At 29.0% G+C, this 15,982-nt stretch overlaps 1 protein-coding gene across 1 annotated transcript; it reads right to left on the bottom strand.

Moving 5' to 3' along the window:
• Positions 1-4,774: 4,774 nt before the first annotated feature.
• LOC102582354 (transcription factor bHLH30) lies at positions 4,775-8,794 on the bottom strand. Its single transcript, XM_006362466.2, has 3 exons — positions 8,706-8,794; positions 7,793-8,254; positions 4,775-5,593 (listed from the first exon to the last, which is right to left on the bottom strand). Exons 2-3 carry the CDS (start codon positions 8,210-8,212, stop codon positions 5,075-5,077), a joined length of 939 nt encoding a protein of 312 aa, XP_006362528.1. The 5' UTR covers positions 8,213-8,254; positions 8,706-8,794; the 3' UTR covers positions 4,775-5,074.
• Positions 8,795-15,982: the final 7,188 nt, after the last annotated feature.

The following is a 15,982-nucleotide window of genomic DNA, read 5'->3' on the forward strand; positions in this document are numbered from 1 at the left end:
GAACATTAATTAATTTGACCTTCATATTTCGAATCAAAACAATCTTTTTGAGATAAACAGGGTATTTTTTTTAACATGAAGTTCGAAGCATGATAGTAGAGATTTCCTTAATTTTCTTCTTGATGGTACGACTACAAAAATTGTTCATCCTGTGTCTATTCATCAGGCTTTAACACGTTCTCTCTTTAGAGTTGAAATACCTAAAACTCGAAATTAAAGGGTGTATGGAGATGGTTCAAATTCCTCTACTTATAATTAAGTAATTTACCCTCCCTTACTAGACATATATAATGCGATTTTGAATTAATCAGACTAGCAACTTTTTATATTGAATGGTTATATCAAAAATAAAAATAAAAATTGCACAGCACAACACTCCAACAAAACTAACAATAAAAATAATCCTAATCACTTTTATTTTATTTTTACAAATTTTAGCCAGTATACAACGTATAATCATAGTGTAGTAAGTGTATATACGTTATATATTTTTATTATATACTGAGTATACACTGATAACAAGTACAATTATTCTTCTTAGAATTCTCTTTATTATTAACTGTGTGATAGGGAAATTTATTCTTCCCACATGATTTGTAAAATTTTCTTATAATTTTTTGTCTTTTTTATTCATTTCCAATTTATTTTTTGTCTTTTTACGGAAATCTCAATATTTAATGAGCCAACCCTTATTTACACTTTACAACAAATAGTACCATTTACATTTTCATCCTTGCGTAGATGGAAGTTGGGGGTCTTTCTACTACCCAACGTGCACAAATTTATGACTCGTGGAGTGACATATATTCCCCATTTATTCAATTTGACGGAATGATAAGTACTCCTTCATTCTTAATTAGAAATTTCGGATTTGACTCCAATATATAAGTCACGCTTTTGATTAGGAGCGTTTTACCTACAATACAGGACATATCTCTGCGTGAATCCAGATTAGTTAGACCCTAAGACAAATATGGAATGAGAAACAAAAAATATATACCTTCATTAGTGCATTATCATATTTCTTTTTGCAAAAAATGATCTACGTATAGATAAAAATCGAATCAAGGCTGGAGAGGGAATGAGAAAAGAAATACTGGGAAAAAGAATTAACTATGAATTTCCTCGCTAAATAGATCAATGCACTAATATGATTATATGATAATCCTTCGCTAATACATCGTTAAATAAGTTAGTGAATGCCTTTATTGTTTAGCGATAGAAATTGATCATTATTGTTTAGGTTAGCGTCGCCCTTATAAATGAACATTGTAATGCATGAATCTGAATTAGATCAGATCTGAATACAAATATCAGACATCGATCGAAAACCCAAAAAATGAAAAACTCTTTTAAGGCCAACATGTTTGTTGTGTGTAAACTGTGACATTTGCATCTTGTGTATAATTCAATGCATACACAGAGAGGATGAAAAAAAAAGTACTATCCAAACTGAGAGGTCATGAGGCTACCTAGCTAGGGTGGTCATGGATGGATAAATTTAGAAATCATTTATATATTTAATAGTAATAATTTGTCACTAATTCTAATGTAGCAATGGATTATTAAAATTTCTTGTTAATTACATATTATTTAGTGACAAATCTTTAATAGTTAATTCCTATTTTTTATACAAAAATTTAATCCTATATAGTAGTACCCTAAATTTAGGAGGGTCTGATGCATAAAGCATACCATATTAGTAGAGTTCGGAGAAGGGCCGGACTCAAGAGGTGTGACGGAAATAGCTTATCCTAATCTCTTTTCCTTCCATTTATACAAAGTAAATAGGTTATTCTTAAGGAAGAGATGGGGATTCCAAAGGAAGCTATAATCGACAAAATATCGTTTGCTGGTCACTTTTCGATCATGTCTTTGAAAAATAGTTATTATCACAGAGTTTCGAATATTAGGGGCCGAATTCCAGGACAATCTCATGGAGCCTCACCCGTAAAATTAGAAATTTCACAACACATATTTATTTTTCAATTACAAAGGCCGAAAAATGGTTATTTGTGAATTTTTCCGATGCGAGTTAGGTAAGCATTAAAACATGAAGATTTTGTGTGATGGGCTTTAATAGTTATTATACTGGGCCTGCAAAATTTTAGTCGACTGCTACAAGTGAGGCCCAGTGAAAAAATTACTTTGGATAAGATAGAAATGGCCCATTTACCTGGGCCTTGATCTAATAGGCCCACTTGAAAATTTCAATGGAAATTGATCTATATATTATCAAGCTTAACGTCGATGGTGCTTACGATAATATTACTCTAAAAGAAAGACGATAGAGTATATATAGAAACGATACATACAGCTCGATACGTGGTTACTCCAAATACCTTACGTCTGAGAAACTTTGTCGAAAAAATTTATTATTTATATATATATATAGTCTATGGTATACACAAATAATGGTCCTGACCTAGCTACACGATCATTACGATAGTCTCGTAAAAAAAGAAGTTAATATGTATAAATAATGTATTCCCAACCCAGTCAGCTAAAAAATTATGATCGAGAACCCATAAATTAAACTTAATGATTCTGAATCGGTCAAATCTCCTCCATATCCTCTATGTGATCTCTAGTAGCGCTTTATTGCAATAAGTGTGTTTATAAAGTCAACAAAAAACTAATGGAGCAGTTGAAGGATTACGTCAAAGGCTAGAAGATTAGTGAACAAATTAAAAATACACACAAGAATATTGAGTCGAACCCTGACCAACATCTTTATATGTTACATGTGTCTATATGCAAAATTTCATAATCATATATTGGGTGGCCCATAGGACATAAAACATTGGAATATCTTATGAAATCTCAGTTGTCTTCCATGTCTATTAGTTCTGTCACTTGACTATGACTTAAGATAACAAAAAGATTGACAAATTGTTGGTACTACCAACTTAAAAGAAGAGTCCGGAGTTAAAAGGGCAAAAAAAATTGTCAAAAATTTCAAAAGGGCACATTAATTGTTTTTTAAATCAAAAGGGCAAAATCGCTCCTGACGAAGCGATTTTCCTCTGACACAATTTTTACGTTGTTTGTCTGTTAGTATTTTTTTTCCAACTAAAATCGCTGCCTTGACAACGTTTTCATTCCCCTCCAAATTTTTATTTTTTAAAATTGTAACTCAATATTCACATTTCATATAAAAACAAATTGAGTTACAATTAAAAAAAATAAAAAATTGGAGGGGAATGAAAACGCTGCCAAGGCAGCGATTTTCACAATTTTTTTTAAAAAGTAAAATCACTGCCATTTTTCAAGAAACTTTTTTTGTTTTTAATTAAAACGCTGCCACAACAGCGATTTTAGTTGGGGGAAAAAATTGGACTTAAAATCGCTGCCATGACAGCGATTTTATTTTTAACGGACTAACAGTGTTAAAATTGTGTCAGAGGGAAATCGCTTCGTCGGGAGCAATTTTGCCCTTTTGGTTGTAAAAAAATTGATGTGCTCTTTTGAAACTTTTGGCAATTTTTTTGCTCTTTTAGCTCCCGACTCCTTAAATGAACACTATTTGTCCACTGAAAAATGTGGACTGACGATTCTCGTAAATATTTTGATTGAATCAGTAAAAAGAAAATTGCTCAATAGTTATTCCCAATATTATAATGAAAATTTGTTTCTCATTATGCAACATTTTTTTAAAAAAAAGGCTTTTGCACATGTAGATTTTTTTACACTATCAAGTAAAATTAATATATAGTAAAAGTAATATGTTTTCATATAATAACTTGAACTTGATACAATAACTAAAAATATTATTGATATCACTTTGTTTAGACTAATTCCTTGGTATTCCTTTAATACACTTCTCTATTCACTTATGAGAATATCTTATAGCAACATAAAGATTATGCTATGTTTAACTTTGCAATAAATTTCAAAAAGTTTTATAGTCGTGTGCAATTGTTAAATGACAAATTTAAGATCATAATGTTGTTTTAACTCAAACATGTATATATATATAATAATAATAATTTCATTGATAATCTTGCCATCCCCTTGTTACATAGAATATTGAAATAAACACCCCAAAATGAAAAGAAAAAAAAAACAAAATACCATCACCCACAACATACTTTGACTTAAAAAAAAGAGCAAAGTGATAAATAGTATTATGCCTTGAGAAGAAAAGTACAAGGCAAATACAGATATGAGCCACAACAAACACTAGTAAATAAATATATTTACAATAATTTTCCCCATTCCCACAAGAAAAAAAGAAAAAAAGAAACACCCCATAATTTATTTATTTTCCATAAAATGATAAAATAAGCATATTGTCAGCATGCATAAATTGTGACAAAGAAAGAGAAGTTGACAAGGAAATTTCACACTAAAAAACAAAAGAGAGACAAAGAGCATGTAATCAAAATACTTCACCATATTTCTATTCTTATAATGTTTCTCTCTTCACTAAAAAGATCCTTCTCTTCAATTTTTCTTTCTCAAGGGTTTTCTTGTTTGAGTTGATCAACTCTTGATGGACATGACATAGACATGAGCCAATTGATTGAGACACTTTTGGACCCCCACCCACCCACTCCCACCACCAGCACCAAAAAAACAAACAATCCTCTACATTTTTTTTTATAATCCAGAAATTCGTGACAGACAGAATTCACCCTTGACATTTCTCCATTTAAATAACAGACTTTTGATGAACATGACACGAGGAAAACAGACACTTTTGGACACACACAAAAAAAAAACCCACTATGCACCAACCCTAAACATATTTTTTTTTGTAATAATCGAGAAATTAAACCTCCAAGAGTCAATAGCACACGGTATCAAAATCCACCAATACTGAATTTGACCCTCTATAGTACTTCTCCACTTAAATACCTGACTTCTGAGTTTTGTCTATGGTAGGGTTTTCCAATATGCAACTCACACATCATGACATGTTACACTTTTACCATTAACCCAAAACCCTAGCTAGACACCACCAACTCTCTACATTATATTGTCCTAATAAGATGGACAAAAAACAAAAACCACACACCCCAAAAAAAAAAAAAAAAAAAACACACTCACACATAAAAGGAAAAGAAGTAATTTAAGAAAGGATGTTGATACTGTTAGTTCTTTGTCTCTTAACACTTGTTGAAGCAGAATCATCACCACTTGATTTCTCCATCACAGCTTTAAGTGCTTCTTGTATTGAACTTATACAATACTGTGGTTGTTGTTGCATCATCTGAGTATCTTCATCGTCTCCACTTGTACACGGATCTATATGATCTCGATTATTATTGCTATCATCACAATAATAATCGTCTCCGGTTATAAACAACACATTTCTAACACGTCCACCAAGTGTTGTAATTTCAGCTTTTAATGTTTTTAACCTTAGTGCTTTCAATGTCTTGATTAAATCAGGTAAAAGGTCAGATCTGTCTTCACAACACAAAGAGGCCTTTATTAAAAACTTACCATCTTCATCAGATGTTGCATTGTCAACTGTTAATTCATCAATTTCAGTTGGGACAAGACTTGTTTCTGATATTAAGGATGTTTGTCTTTTTAACTCTTTCACATGTTGTATCACTTCTGCTAGCAATGAAGCTTTGTCTGTCTATTAACATAACAAAACAAAAAACAAAAAACGTAACGTTAGCTATCAGGTCATCTAAATGATAACTTTGTTCATATATAAGACTAGCTATCAGGTCATCTGAATGATAACTAGAGATAATCATTCGTTCATAAAATATCTAAGTTAAGAATATCAATGATATGAAGAATTATACAATATAATGCTAGCTATGATCGTCATCTAAATGATAACTACAATTAATTGTTTGTTCATAAAATATTAAAGTTGAGATCAAGGATATGAAGAATTAGACATATTATCACATACGAACATATAATTGATATATAAGTCTCAATGTATAATGTAAAAAAAAAAAAAGACTATCAGATCACCTAAGCGATAACTACACGTAAATGTTCAGAAAATTACCACACACGAATGTATAAGTTGAAAAATAAGAAAATGGGGTTTGTAAACTCATTTTCTTTGCTTTAAGTTATAGTATTGTTTTTGTTGCTACTTATTCTTTTCTTAATTGTTTTCAACATAATTTCTTTGCTACTACATATATTTTATATATTGAACTATTGATACTCTTATTTAAGTCGAGAATCATTCAGAAATAATCTCTCTGTTTTTATATCACTCTCCTTAAACTCCATCAATAAAATTATATTAAATATATTAATATTAATATTTTTTGGGGTTTGTAAACTTGATATGATTGATCATTAAATTGAGGATTTTTAGGGTGTGGTTTTTTTAGGGCTAGGCATGAAGTACATAGAGTTGTTTTTTTTTAAAAAAGTATACATGGCTGACAAAAATGCTTGTTTGTCTCTTTTTTTAAAAAAAATTATTCTTTCCTTGTTGATTTTTTTTTTTTAAAAAAACTTTTACAACTACTTTATTTTTTTTTGGTAATGTAAATTAAATAACCGGCAAGAATTTTCTATGGAAGCTTTTGAACTGCTTGGTGGTTTCTCTTTTTCATGTCAAATTTGCGACATTAACGCTTTGTTCCAACTTTCCTTGGAACTAGCACTAAACATCCCTCGGTTTTAATCTGTTTGTCTGATTTAATTTGATACAAAATTTAAAAAAATAAAAAAGAAAATAATGTATAAAAAATCAAAATATTATTTAATTTTGTAATTTTTTAACATGTGTGTCGTGTGAAAAAATGGTAAAAAATCACATTTTTTTAAACAGACTAAAAATATGTATAGGACACACAACTTAAAACGGAACAAATTTTAATTAATAGAAGAAAAATCGAAAAGGGTATTCACTTTTTTTTGTACTCCTACCTAAGTAACACACTTTATACTCATTTGGTGTTGCTAGGTTTTGTATTATCTACTTTACTTTCTAGTGATGAAAGAATCCAAAATAAAATCTTTTGAAGATCTAAAACCAAAGAGTATAAGTTATGTACATCATCGTTAAATTATCTTTCTTTGTTATAACAGATAAACCGATCTTTAAAGGTTACATATTACATATTTTCGTTTCATGGTCTTCAAAGGACTAAAACCAAAAGAATTTCAAGTTATATAAATCGTCCGTATAAGGAGTTTTTAAATCACTAACAAATAACTTCTCTTAATATTAAAATTATAAATAATTCTTTTTATTTCAAGAAAACTTACATGTATATACCTAAATAGACCAAAAAATAAAACAAAGCAACACATCACATTAAGAGTTTATGTTATATACACAAATAATCTTGAACAAAAATAAACTTAAACATTCAAATTATCATATTAGTCTTGCTACGAAGTGTTACCTCTTATTATTATAAGTGATCACCATTAACCATAACATCATATTCAGTACAATTTCATCAGTCAGGTCTTTAAATTAAAGGTAGAGTCATATTATAGGTGATCATCAACAACAACAATACCAACATATCCAGTACAATTCCATCGTCATATAATAGGTCATATACCCAAACAATCATTTAAAAAATAAACTTACATATTCAGATTATCATATCAGTCTTGCTACGAAGAGTTACCTCTTAATTATTCTAAGTGATCAACACCAACCATAATGTCATATTCAGTACAATTTCATCAGTCAGGTCTATAATTATAGGTGAACATCAACAACAACATATCCAGTATAATTCCAAAGATAATAGGCGGGGATCGATGGATATAATATTTAAATGATTGTCAGCGCACATAACATAAACTCTTATATATAATATAATATAAGTAGACTTACTTTAGTAGTATTAGGAAGAAGGCTTCTCAATTTAGCAAGATGATTATTGATTCTTTCTCGACGTCTTCTTTCAGCTTCACTATGACTTTTAGATGCAGCCAATGCCTTTGCATCCATTATTTCTTGAGCACTCATTTTTTGTAACTCAGCTTGTAAACCAAATGGTGCTATTGAACCGGGTTGATTATGATGATGAACCACTTGACCTACTAAACTATCTGAGATGAACCGGAGGTGTTGTTGGTCCATTGTAGTGTTACGATTGAATAAACCGTAAGCCGATGGTGAAGGAGGGAGGAGAAATGACTGATCATGGTGGTGAACCGGGTTCAAATAAGGTTGAACCGGTGGAATTGACCATGGTAACATTTCAGAGTTGCTTTGGAAGTGAACCGGGTTCATGAAACTTTGTGGATGCATTGTTTGTTGTACTTGATGGACTACTACTTGTTCTTCAATACACTGTTCAACATTATGTATACTAAATTCAGAACTATTTTCTTCATCTTGATAATAATTAGACATATATAATAATAAGTTTGATTTTGAACAAGTTTAGGCTTGTTTATATAAGGATCATTATACTATTGTTTACTTTTTCTAATCGATATACATATGATTATAAAAGTGAAACAATAGTAAGTATGTTTGAAGAAATTTAGGCTTGTTTATATACAAATAGTTTGACAGATTTACTGTTTACTTTTTCTGGTCAATATACATAGATCATATGTTTGTAAGAGTAAAACAATAGTAAATATGTTTGATAATCATCATATGTATAAGTATATATGTTCAATGAAAATATATAGGATTATATATATATTACAAAGTTGGATTTTGTGTGACAAAAGGAATTTTTTCACAAGGAATAAAACACAAAAGGGGAATAATAAGTAAGTAAAAGACAGACCTTTGCTTTGCTTTGATGTAGAATGGTGATGAACTAAGTTTTTTTTTAATTTTTTTTTTGTTTGTTGTTTTGAGAGAGAGTTTTTTTTTTTTTTTTGTGAAATTTCAACTTGTATTGAATGGCAATGGAAGTGACCCTTTTTATCCTTAGCATCAACTAGCTTTTTTCAAATCTCTTTTGTGGCTTTGTTGGTATCTTTTTGTTTTTATTATTTATTTTTTAAAAAAAATAAAAAAATGGACCCAACTTTTTATTTATTTTTTATATTTTAATGTCCACTTCTGACAATTTTTTTTATTTTTTTATACATAGAGAAGGGGTATGCAAAAGTACTGGCAGTGTTGTTTCCTTTCTCTTTACGGCATTCTTTTTTTCTCTTTCAACTATATATTATCTATTTATATACCTATCACACACTAACTAGTTAATTCTCTCACTCATGTTTGTTCACTTTGGATTTTGTTTTATTTATTTTCCCTATAGAAACACATCAATAATTATTATGTATAGCTTTGTTCGTCTCAATTTATGTGATCGTGTTTGACTGAATATATAATATCAATAATTAATAAACCGTAAAAATTAAATAATGTTGTGTGAGATCAAGAAGTGAGAATTGTACGTCCAAATCGTATTCAAACCACCATCCTTTTGAAGGATCGATGTGAGAAATGAGAATCTTCACACACACCCTCACGTCCAGAGCTGGACATTTAATATATGAACAATTTAACATGAGGACTCAACATCGAAAATGAGAATTTGGATAGGCTCTACTCTAATACCATGATAAAAAATGAATTTTAAATTTAACTTAACTCAAGAAGCTAGTTCAAAAGGTGAGAATTATCCAAGTTATATTCATAGTTTAATATAATGTATTTTTATAAAAAATAGTAGTAAAATTATTCTTTATTTTCCCTATAGAAAACACATGAGCAATATAAGTATTATTTACTACATTGTTCAAAGTAATATAATTATTAGAGTGTATGTTACTTGCAACAAAAAGAAACACAGTGAAGGCAAAACACACGGATTGTCGACCGACCAAACACAATTTTAATAATTATAAGTTTAGCTTATTCATCACAAAAGTAAATTACTACTTCTTTACACTAAAAAAATATCATCAATTTAATTTTTAATTGTACTATCCTCTTTTTTCAAGTTAACACATCGATACAATGCAACTCGAAAATATGAAATCGTTAGTAATGATGGATCAACATGACACAATATATATACCGTCCGTCACATTTTAGGAGTTGATTTCGTACTGATCTTGTTATACATAAACTTTATTACAATCACATATTAAGTTATGTAATTAAAGAAGTTCAAAATTTCAAAAATTGATCTATAAATTGAATTTTCACAATCTAAATTCTGATTCAAAATCTATGTTCAAACGCTAACCAGGTAAGTATTTACTTTTTGGTTCTAAGTTAGTGTGTAATGGATGATGAGAGAGACATATTAAAAGTTAGGGTATTTTTAGGGTTAGTTAGGTCAAGATTGAAGAGTATTATTCTCTCATACATACTATAGAGTAGCTATTTTCCACGCCAAACCTTTCTGCTTCCCCAAGACCCTTGTAATCATTGTGTCTTGGAATACACTCCACCCCCCACCCCCACCCCTCATAGTGGGTGGGTGGGTAGGTAGGTAGGGGTAGTATAATATAATTGGTCATTTTTGCAAACTACATATTGATGAGTTTGTCTTCATATGATATTATGTCTCTATTCCTCCTCGGTTTCAGTTGCATCTATTCATTGTTAATATTTACATTTTATTCATTTGGGGGAGGGGGGAGGGGGACTAATTAGTCTTTTCATAATTGATTAACTTTTTTCCATTTTGATTCATGTGATACAGTTGAAATATCAAGAGTCAGACAAGTTTTTTTGGATCGAAACTTTTTTTTATGATTTTTAGTTATTTATTGTAATTTATAATAATTTTTACGTAATTTTCATATATAAGTATAAAGTTTTATGTCTGAGTTCATTATTAAAATTTTGAAGATTAATTTGAATCTCGAAATTTCAACTATGACGTATAAATTGGAATAGAAGGAGTGGTTCAATAGAGTGTTAAAATTGATAATAAGTAGTTAGTATGTTTGATAAAAGGTATTAATTAATATTTTATCTTTTTCTTTTTGTATAGTGAAAAAACTTAATTTCTTTGAGCGGTGTTTATTGGATTAATATCGAAGCGGGAGATAATATATATTGATGTATTCGATTATTCTTCCTCTACTTACGTCCTTTCATTTGCCAAGAAATTTGTATATTGGTTCACCTCCCGCTAAATATGAATAATTATAAGATGTAACATCATAAGTTAAAAGTGATTAATTTATTATTTTTAATTAATTTTATTTATAAGCACTTTTAATATTTACCAAACTTGTAGATTAACTCAAGGATACTTTTTTTTTTCTCTAATCTATTGGTTGGGAATTAGCAACAGATTTTCCACTATAGTTAAAAGCAATAGTACTATATTAGGCTACCACAAACTTAATTATTTATAATTTAATTATGAAATATTTAAATTGTCAAGTTGTTGCTGACATAAGTTGTAAGTTCTAAAATGTTGTCTCTATTAACTTTGTGAGGTTTGGTGTGATTCTACACTGACATCATGTTGCATTATGCTTGGGTTTCTAATATTCAAAAGATTAATTAATTAATTAACTTAATCAATTATTTATATCATTTAATTCCACCATCAGTTTTTTCTAGGGTATTAATTAAGCAAAATTTTCTTTTTGTGTTTTCTTGATAAATGGGAATATCAACACTTTAGATGGATTGAATACAATAACAACATATATATACTAGTGTAATCTGATAAGTAAAAATTAGAGAAAATAATATGTACACAGGTGCGAGCAGTTTTTTCTAGTATTCATATTGAGGTTTTGATTAATTTAAATCTACGTTGCGTTGACATTTATGAGTTATGACCTCCTCGCTTTTCCAATCTTATATGATATGAATTCAGATTAATAAGAACGCCAACACGAATAAAGTGGTTGAAACTAAAACAACATTATGTGAAGAACAATTATTAGCTAATGCTAGAAAGAAAAAAAAAACTTCTAGCTTATATTTTACTTAATTAGTTCCCCAAAAGACCAAAATATTGCTGAAAATGATTGATGTTTTCAAATGTGACAATGTGACATAATATAAACCTAGTGATCAAGAGATCATGGCTTTCTAGTTTATTAAAATCGAGGGTCTTTCGAAAACAATCTTTTTACCTTTTTGAGGTAAAGACAAGATCTGCATACACATTACTCTTCTCAGACCCCACTTATAGAATTACACCGATCGATATTGTTGTTTTTCTTCTTTTTTCGTTCCTAAAAGTCTCTTTAGTTTAGTCAAATATGCATAAAGCTCCAAAGCTGTTTTTCAGAAATGATTATAATACTACTATACAAAAAGAAAATGACTGACTAAGAGTAAAATGAGGAGAAAAAAAACTGCTTTTAACTCCTCCTGATATGTCTTGACCAACATGATCTGACTAATTACACAGTCCATAAGAAATTTTGGCTGAGTAAAGTTAATACAAATATCATCAACCCCTATAATATCTTGGAATAATAAAATTAGAGCTTTATTCATAATTTTAGAAAATAAAAAAGTTTGAACATATATAATCTTCTCTAGAAGAGTTGCGCATAAGACTCTGAAGCGATCAAGGTGACCCATGCGTTGCCTATATAGTTATACAACGTTAGCGTTATTTACATGCCACATCAGTGAAGGCGCAACATGAATATCTAGGGATTGAACATAATGTTGTCCAGAAGAATTGCACCTAAGACTCTTATAATGTTGACGTTATTTGCAAGTCACGTCAGTGCAGACACAACATAGCGTCATTTAGAATAATACATGGATATGTTACTTTTTTTCCATAATCAAATTGAGTAATTGAGAGAATCTCCTATATATATATTGTCCATGGGTTACTAAATTTTCCATAAAAATAAAGGTTAGTTAGGTACTTAGGTTAAATGTTATGTGTGACAAATTTGAACAAACACTTTATGTAGGAATAAGACCCTATGAACAAACATTTAGAGTAGGAATAAAAACACTATGCACATGAAGAAGAAGTAAAAAAAAAAAACATGTTGATTTCCAATGTCTCTTGTTAGTGCTCTTTCCTAGTCTATTTTTAGTACGGATATTAATTGACCTTATTCTTCTTTACACCATTGTCAGGTCACTCTATGCACAGATTTGTCACTGCCCTCATATATATGCTTTAGGGTTTATCTGGAATACGAGGTAGGAATAAGATTTGCGTAGTACTCTGGCTTTTTTTTTAGATTTTACATGTTGAATTACATTGAGTTTGTTGTTGTATTTAGCGTGAAGAAGTAATCTTTCTTGCTTTCGTATTTTTGATGTTTGATAGATAAATAGAAAATAATATTCAAAAAGTTTATCGTGACAAATAACTGTCGTGAGTGGGGATTGGGGTGGGAGGATGGCATGTAGTCGCAAGGTTAGGATTTTCACTAAAAGCATTCAAAACATAATGAAGTAAACATGTTAAGAAGTCCAAAGAATTGATAATATAGTGTATATATGTTGAATTTTTAAAATCGATCTATACAATGTATTTTTTTTTAATGAAAAGACACAAGGTCAGTTGACGCCCTTTAGACAAGAATAGCTCCACCCCTGGTGGCATATAGGAGGTTCTGAAAGAGGCACTAAATATAAAAGGAAATTAAAATAAAAAATATTTTCTTTCGTATCAAACACACCTTGATTGACTTTTTGTTTTGTGAGGGAAGTTGAATCAAGTTCTTGCATGTAAATATTTGTTCAATATTTCTTGATCCTTGAATTAATCTAAATATTGTCTATAAGCAAATACAAAAGAATCCTTTTTTGATATGGTACAAAAGTTATTACTTTACGTTAACTAGTTTTCAAATATGATACTAGCTTGTTTTATCGACAGTCTTATTTATATATAGTATAATTTTTTGACGATGGTGTAAAATCGAGTCTTTTCTTTAGTAATGTGATGGGATGAGAATTTTTAGGAACCATATACATGGTGGTCACACGCATGGCTACTTTGGTCCCCATTGTTTTAACCTTTTTAGCTTAGGTACCTTTTTTTCTTGTACTTTTATTTTATTTTTAATTTAAGTATTTCCTAATTCAAAGATTTGATGATAGCTAGTAGCACTAGCAAACAATAAAATTTAGAAAAAAATAAAATAAATTATATTGCTTTATTTGTGGGGATTAATAATTATGACATCAGTCTCATGCTGTCATGACGTTTAATATTCCTCTTAAACAGCAAGTGCTTAATTAATACTAATTATGGTGCTAATTAATAATTTAATTATGTAGTATTGAGAAACCAACTCCACATGTTTTGGTTAATTATACTAATTATTATTAGTGCTGTTTGATCACCTTTTCACAGTTTGGCTAATTACAATGTTTTTTTAAAAAAGAAAAAAACTTTATGTAGAGTTTGAACAAAGGCAGAAATTAAAATCATTTTATATTTGTCTTAAAGTAAGTTGGAAAAAAATAACTTTTGGCTTTAATTAGTCCAACTCTTAATTCTAACATGTTTATAAATATATATATATATATATATATACTTTATATAAATGTTGGAAAACACGTATTAAAAACTTAGGTACAACTAGGGTTATGGTTAATTTTTTGCATAAAATAAATAGATTTTTATATCGTGAATAAAAGGATTCGTGAGGATTTTTGATGACCTATTACATGCATGAGTCATAATGCTGTAGATTTAGTTTTGCAAAAAGAAAAATGTAAATCTTGTAAGCTAATATTTACGATTCAAATACTACAAGAACTTTATCAACTAATTATTTTTTTTCAAAAAGAATTTATTGCCCCTATGACATTGTATTTGCCAAAAGGAAAAATTAAAAATTAAAATAAAATTAGCCGCATGCTTATTTCACATTACATACATTATTGTTTTTTCAAATTTCAGATGGTTTGCACATGCTGAGATTACACTAAAGTTTATTTTTGTTTGTTAATTAATTTATTTATACTATTTTTTTTAGCAAGATGTATTTTCATATATATTCAAACAAATTAAAGTACTTTCCATGTGAAAAAGTCTAAAATCTTCTTCAAGTTGAAAGAAAAATAGTCAATTAAATATTCCTTTTATGATGAGAGAGCTTAATTGTGACCCTTATGAGTTGTGATTGGAGGGCGGACCAATGAAGACAGATCACAAATAAAGATTAAGAGACTAATAAAATTTTAGAGAAGAGATGTACGTGATATTCTAAACGAATCTCATATATTAAAATAAGAAAGGAATTAATGTCAAGATTTTCGTAAAATATATACAACGCTAGTCGATATGTAATAGAAGCCCTATAACATGAAGTTTAAGAGACAAATTTTAATCCATATTATCAATTTTACTACTTGTGTTTCTCTTTTAAAATATTCCTATTAAGAGATTGATTAGATCTTGCAAGATATATATATATATATATATATATATATATACAAATTAGCATTAATTTAATTAGACGGCTATAAAATTAGTTTCCAAGTCCCCCACTGAGCATGAAGATCTATATTATTAAAACATTAAACATAACTAATAAGACAGATCATAAAGCAAAATAAATATTAAATAATTAATTATTCTTTTTAGCATTATGAACTTATTTATTGTCCCCTACTATTATTTTAATGAAAAGTAATTTGCTACATAACAAATTTTCTAAAAGGCACTTTCAGTTTCAACTTAAATAACCATTAAATCTGAAAAGTTATGCTATAATCAGTCGTGTAAAAAATATTTTTATTATATTTTATTTACTTATTTTATTATATTTTCAATGGCTTTTTATGAAAAATACAAATCCCAAATCAACCAAAGGAAGAATCCAAATCTATAAATAATGGGGAAGTACTCCAATAGAGAAGCTTGTTAACTCAAGATTTGCCACTAAACCTAACTAATAAAGTAAAATTTTGTATTGCCACTTAATTAATTAGGTCCAATTGTATGGTTAAGGATAAATTATAAGCACTCTAATCATATGTGGTATACCATAAAATATAGTCATTTTAGAGAGCACAAAGAGTACATATACATATTATGACAAATCATTTATTGGAATGTATACGAGGGCGATAAATAGACAGGTTCAACTGAATTGACATGAATTAAAAGACACGAATCAAAGACACAAATCAATA

The sequence above is a fragment of the Solanum tuberosum genome, unplaced genomic scaffold (genome assembly GCF_000226075.1).
Source record: "Solanum tuberosum cultivar DM 1-3 516 R44 unplaced genomic scaffold, SolTub_3.0 scf00410, whole genome shotgun sequence".
NCBI lineage: Eukaryota > Viridiplantae > Streptophyta > Magnoliopsida > Solanales > Solanaceae > Solanum > Solanum tuberosum.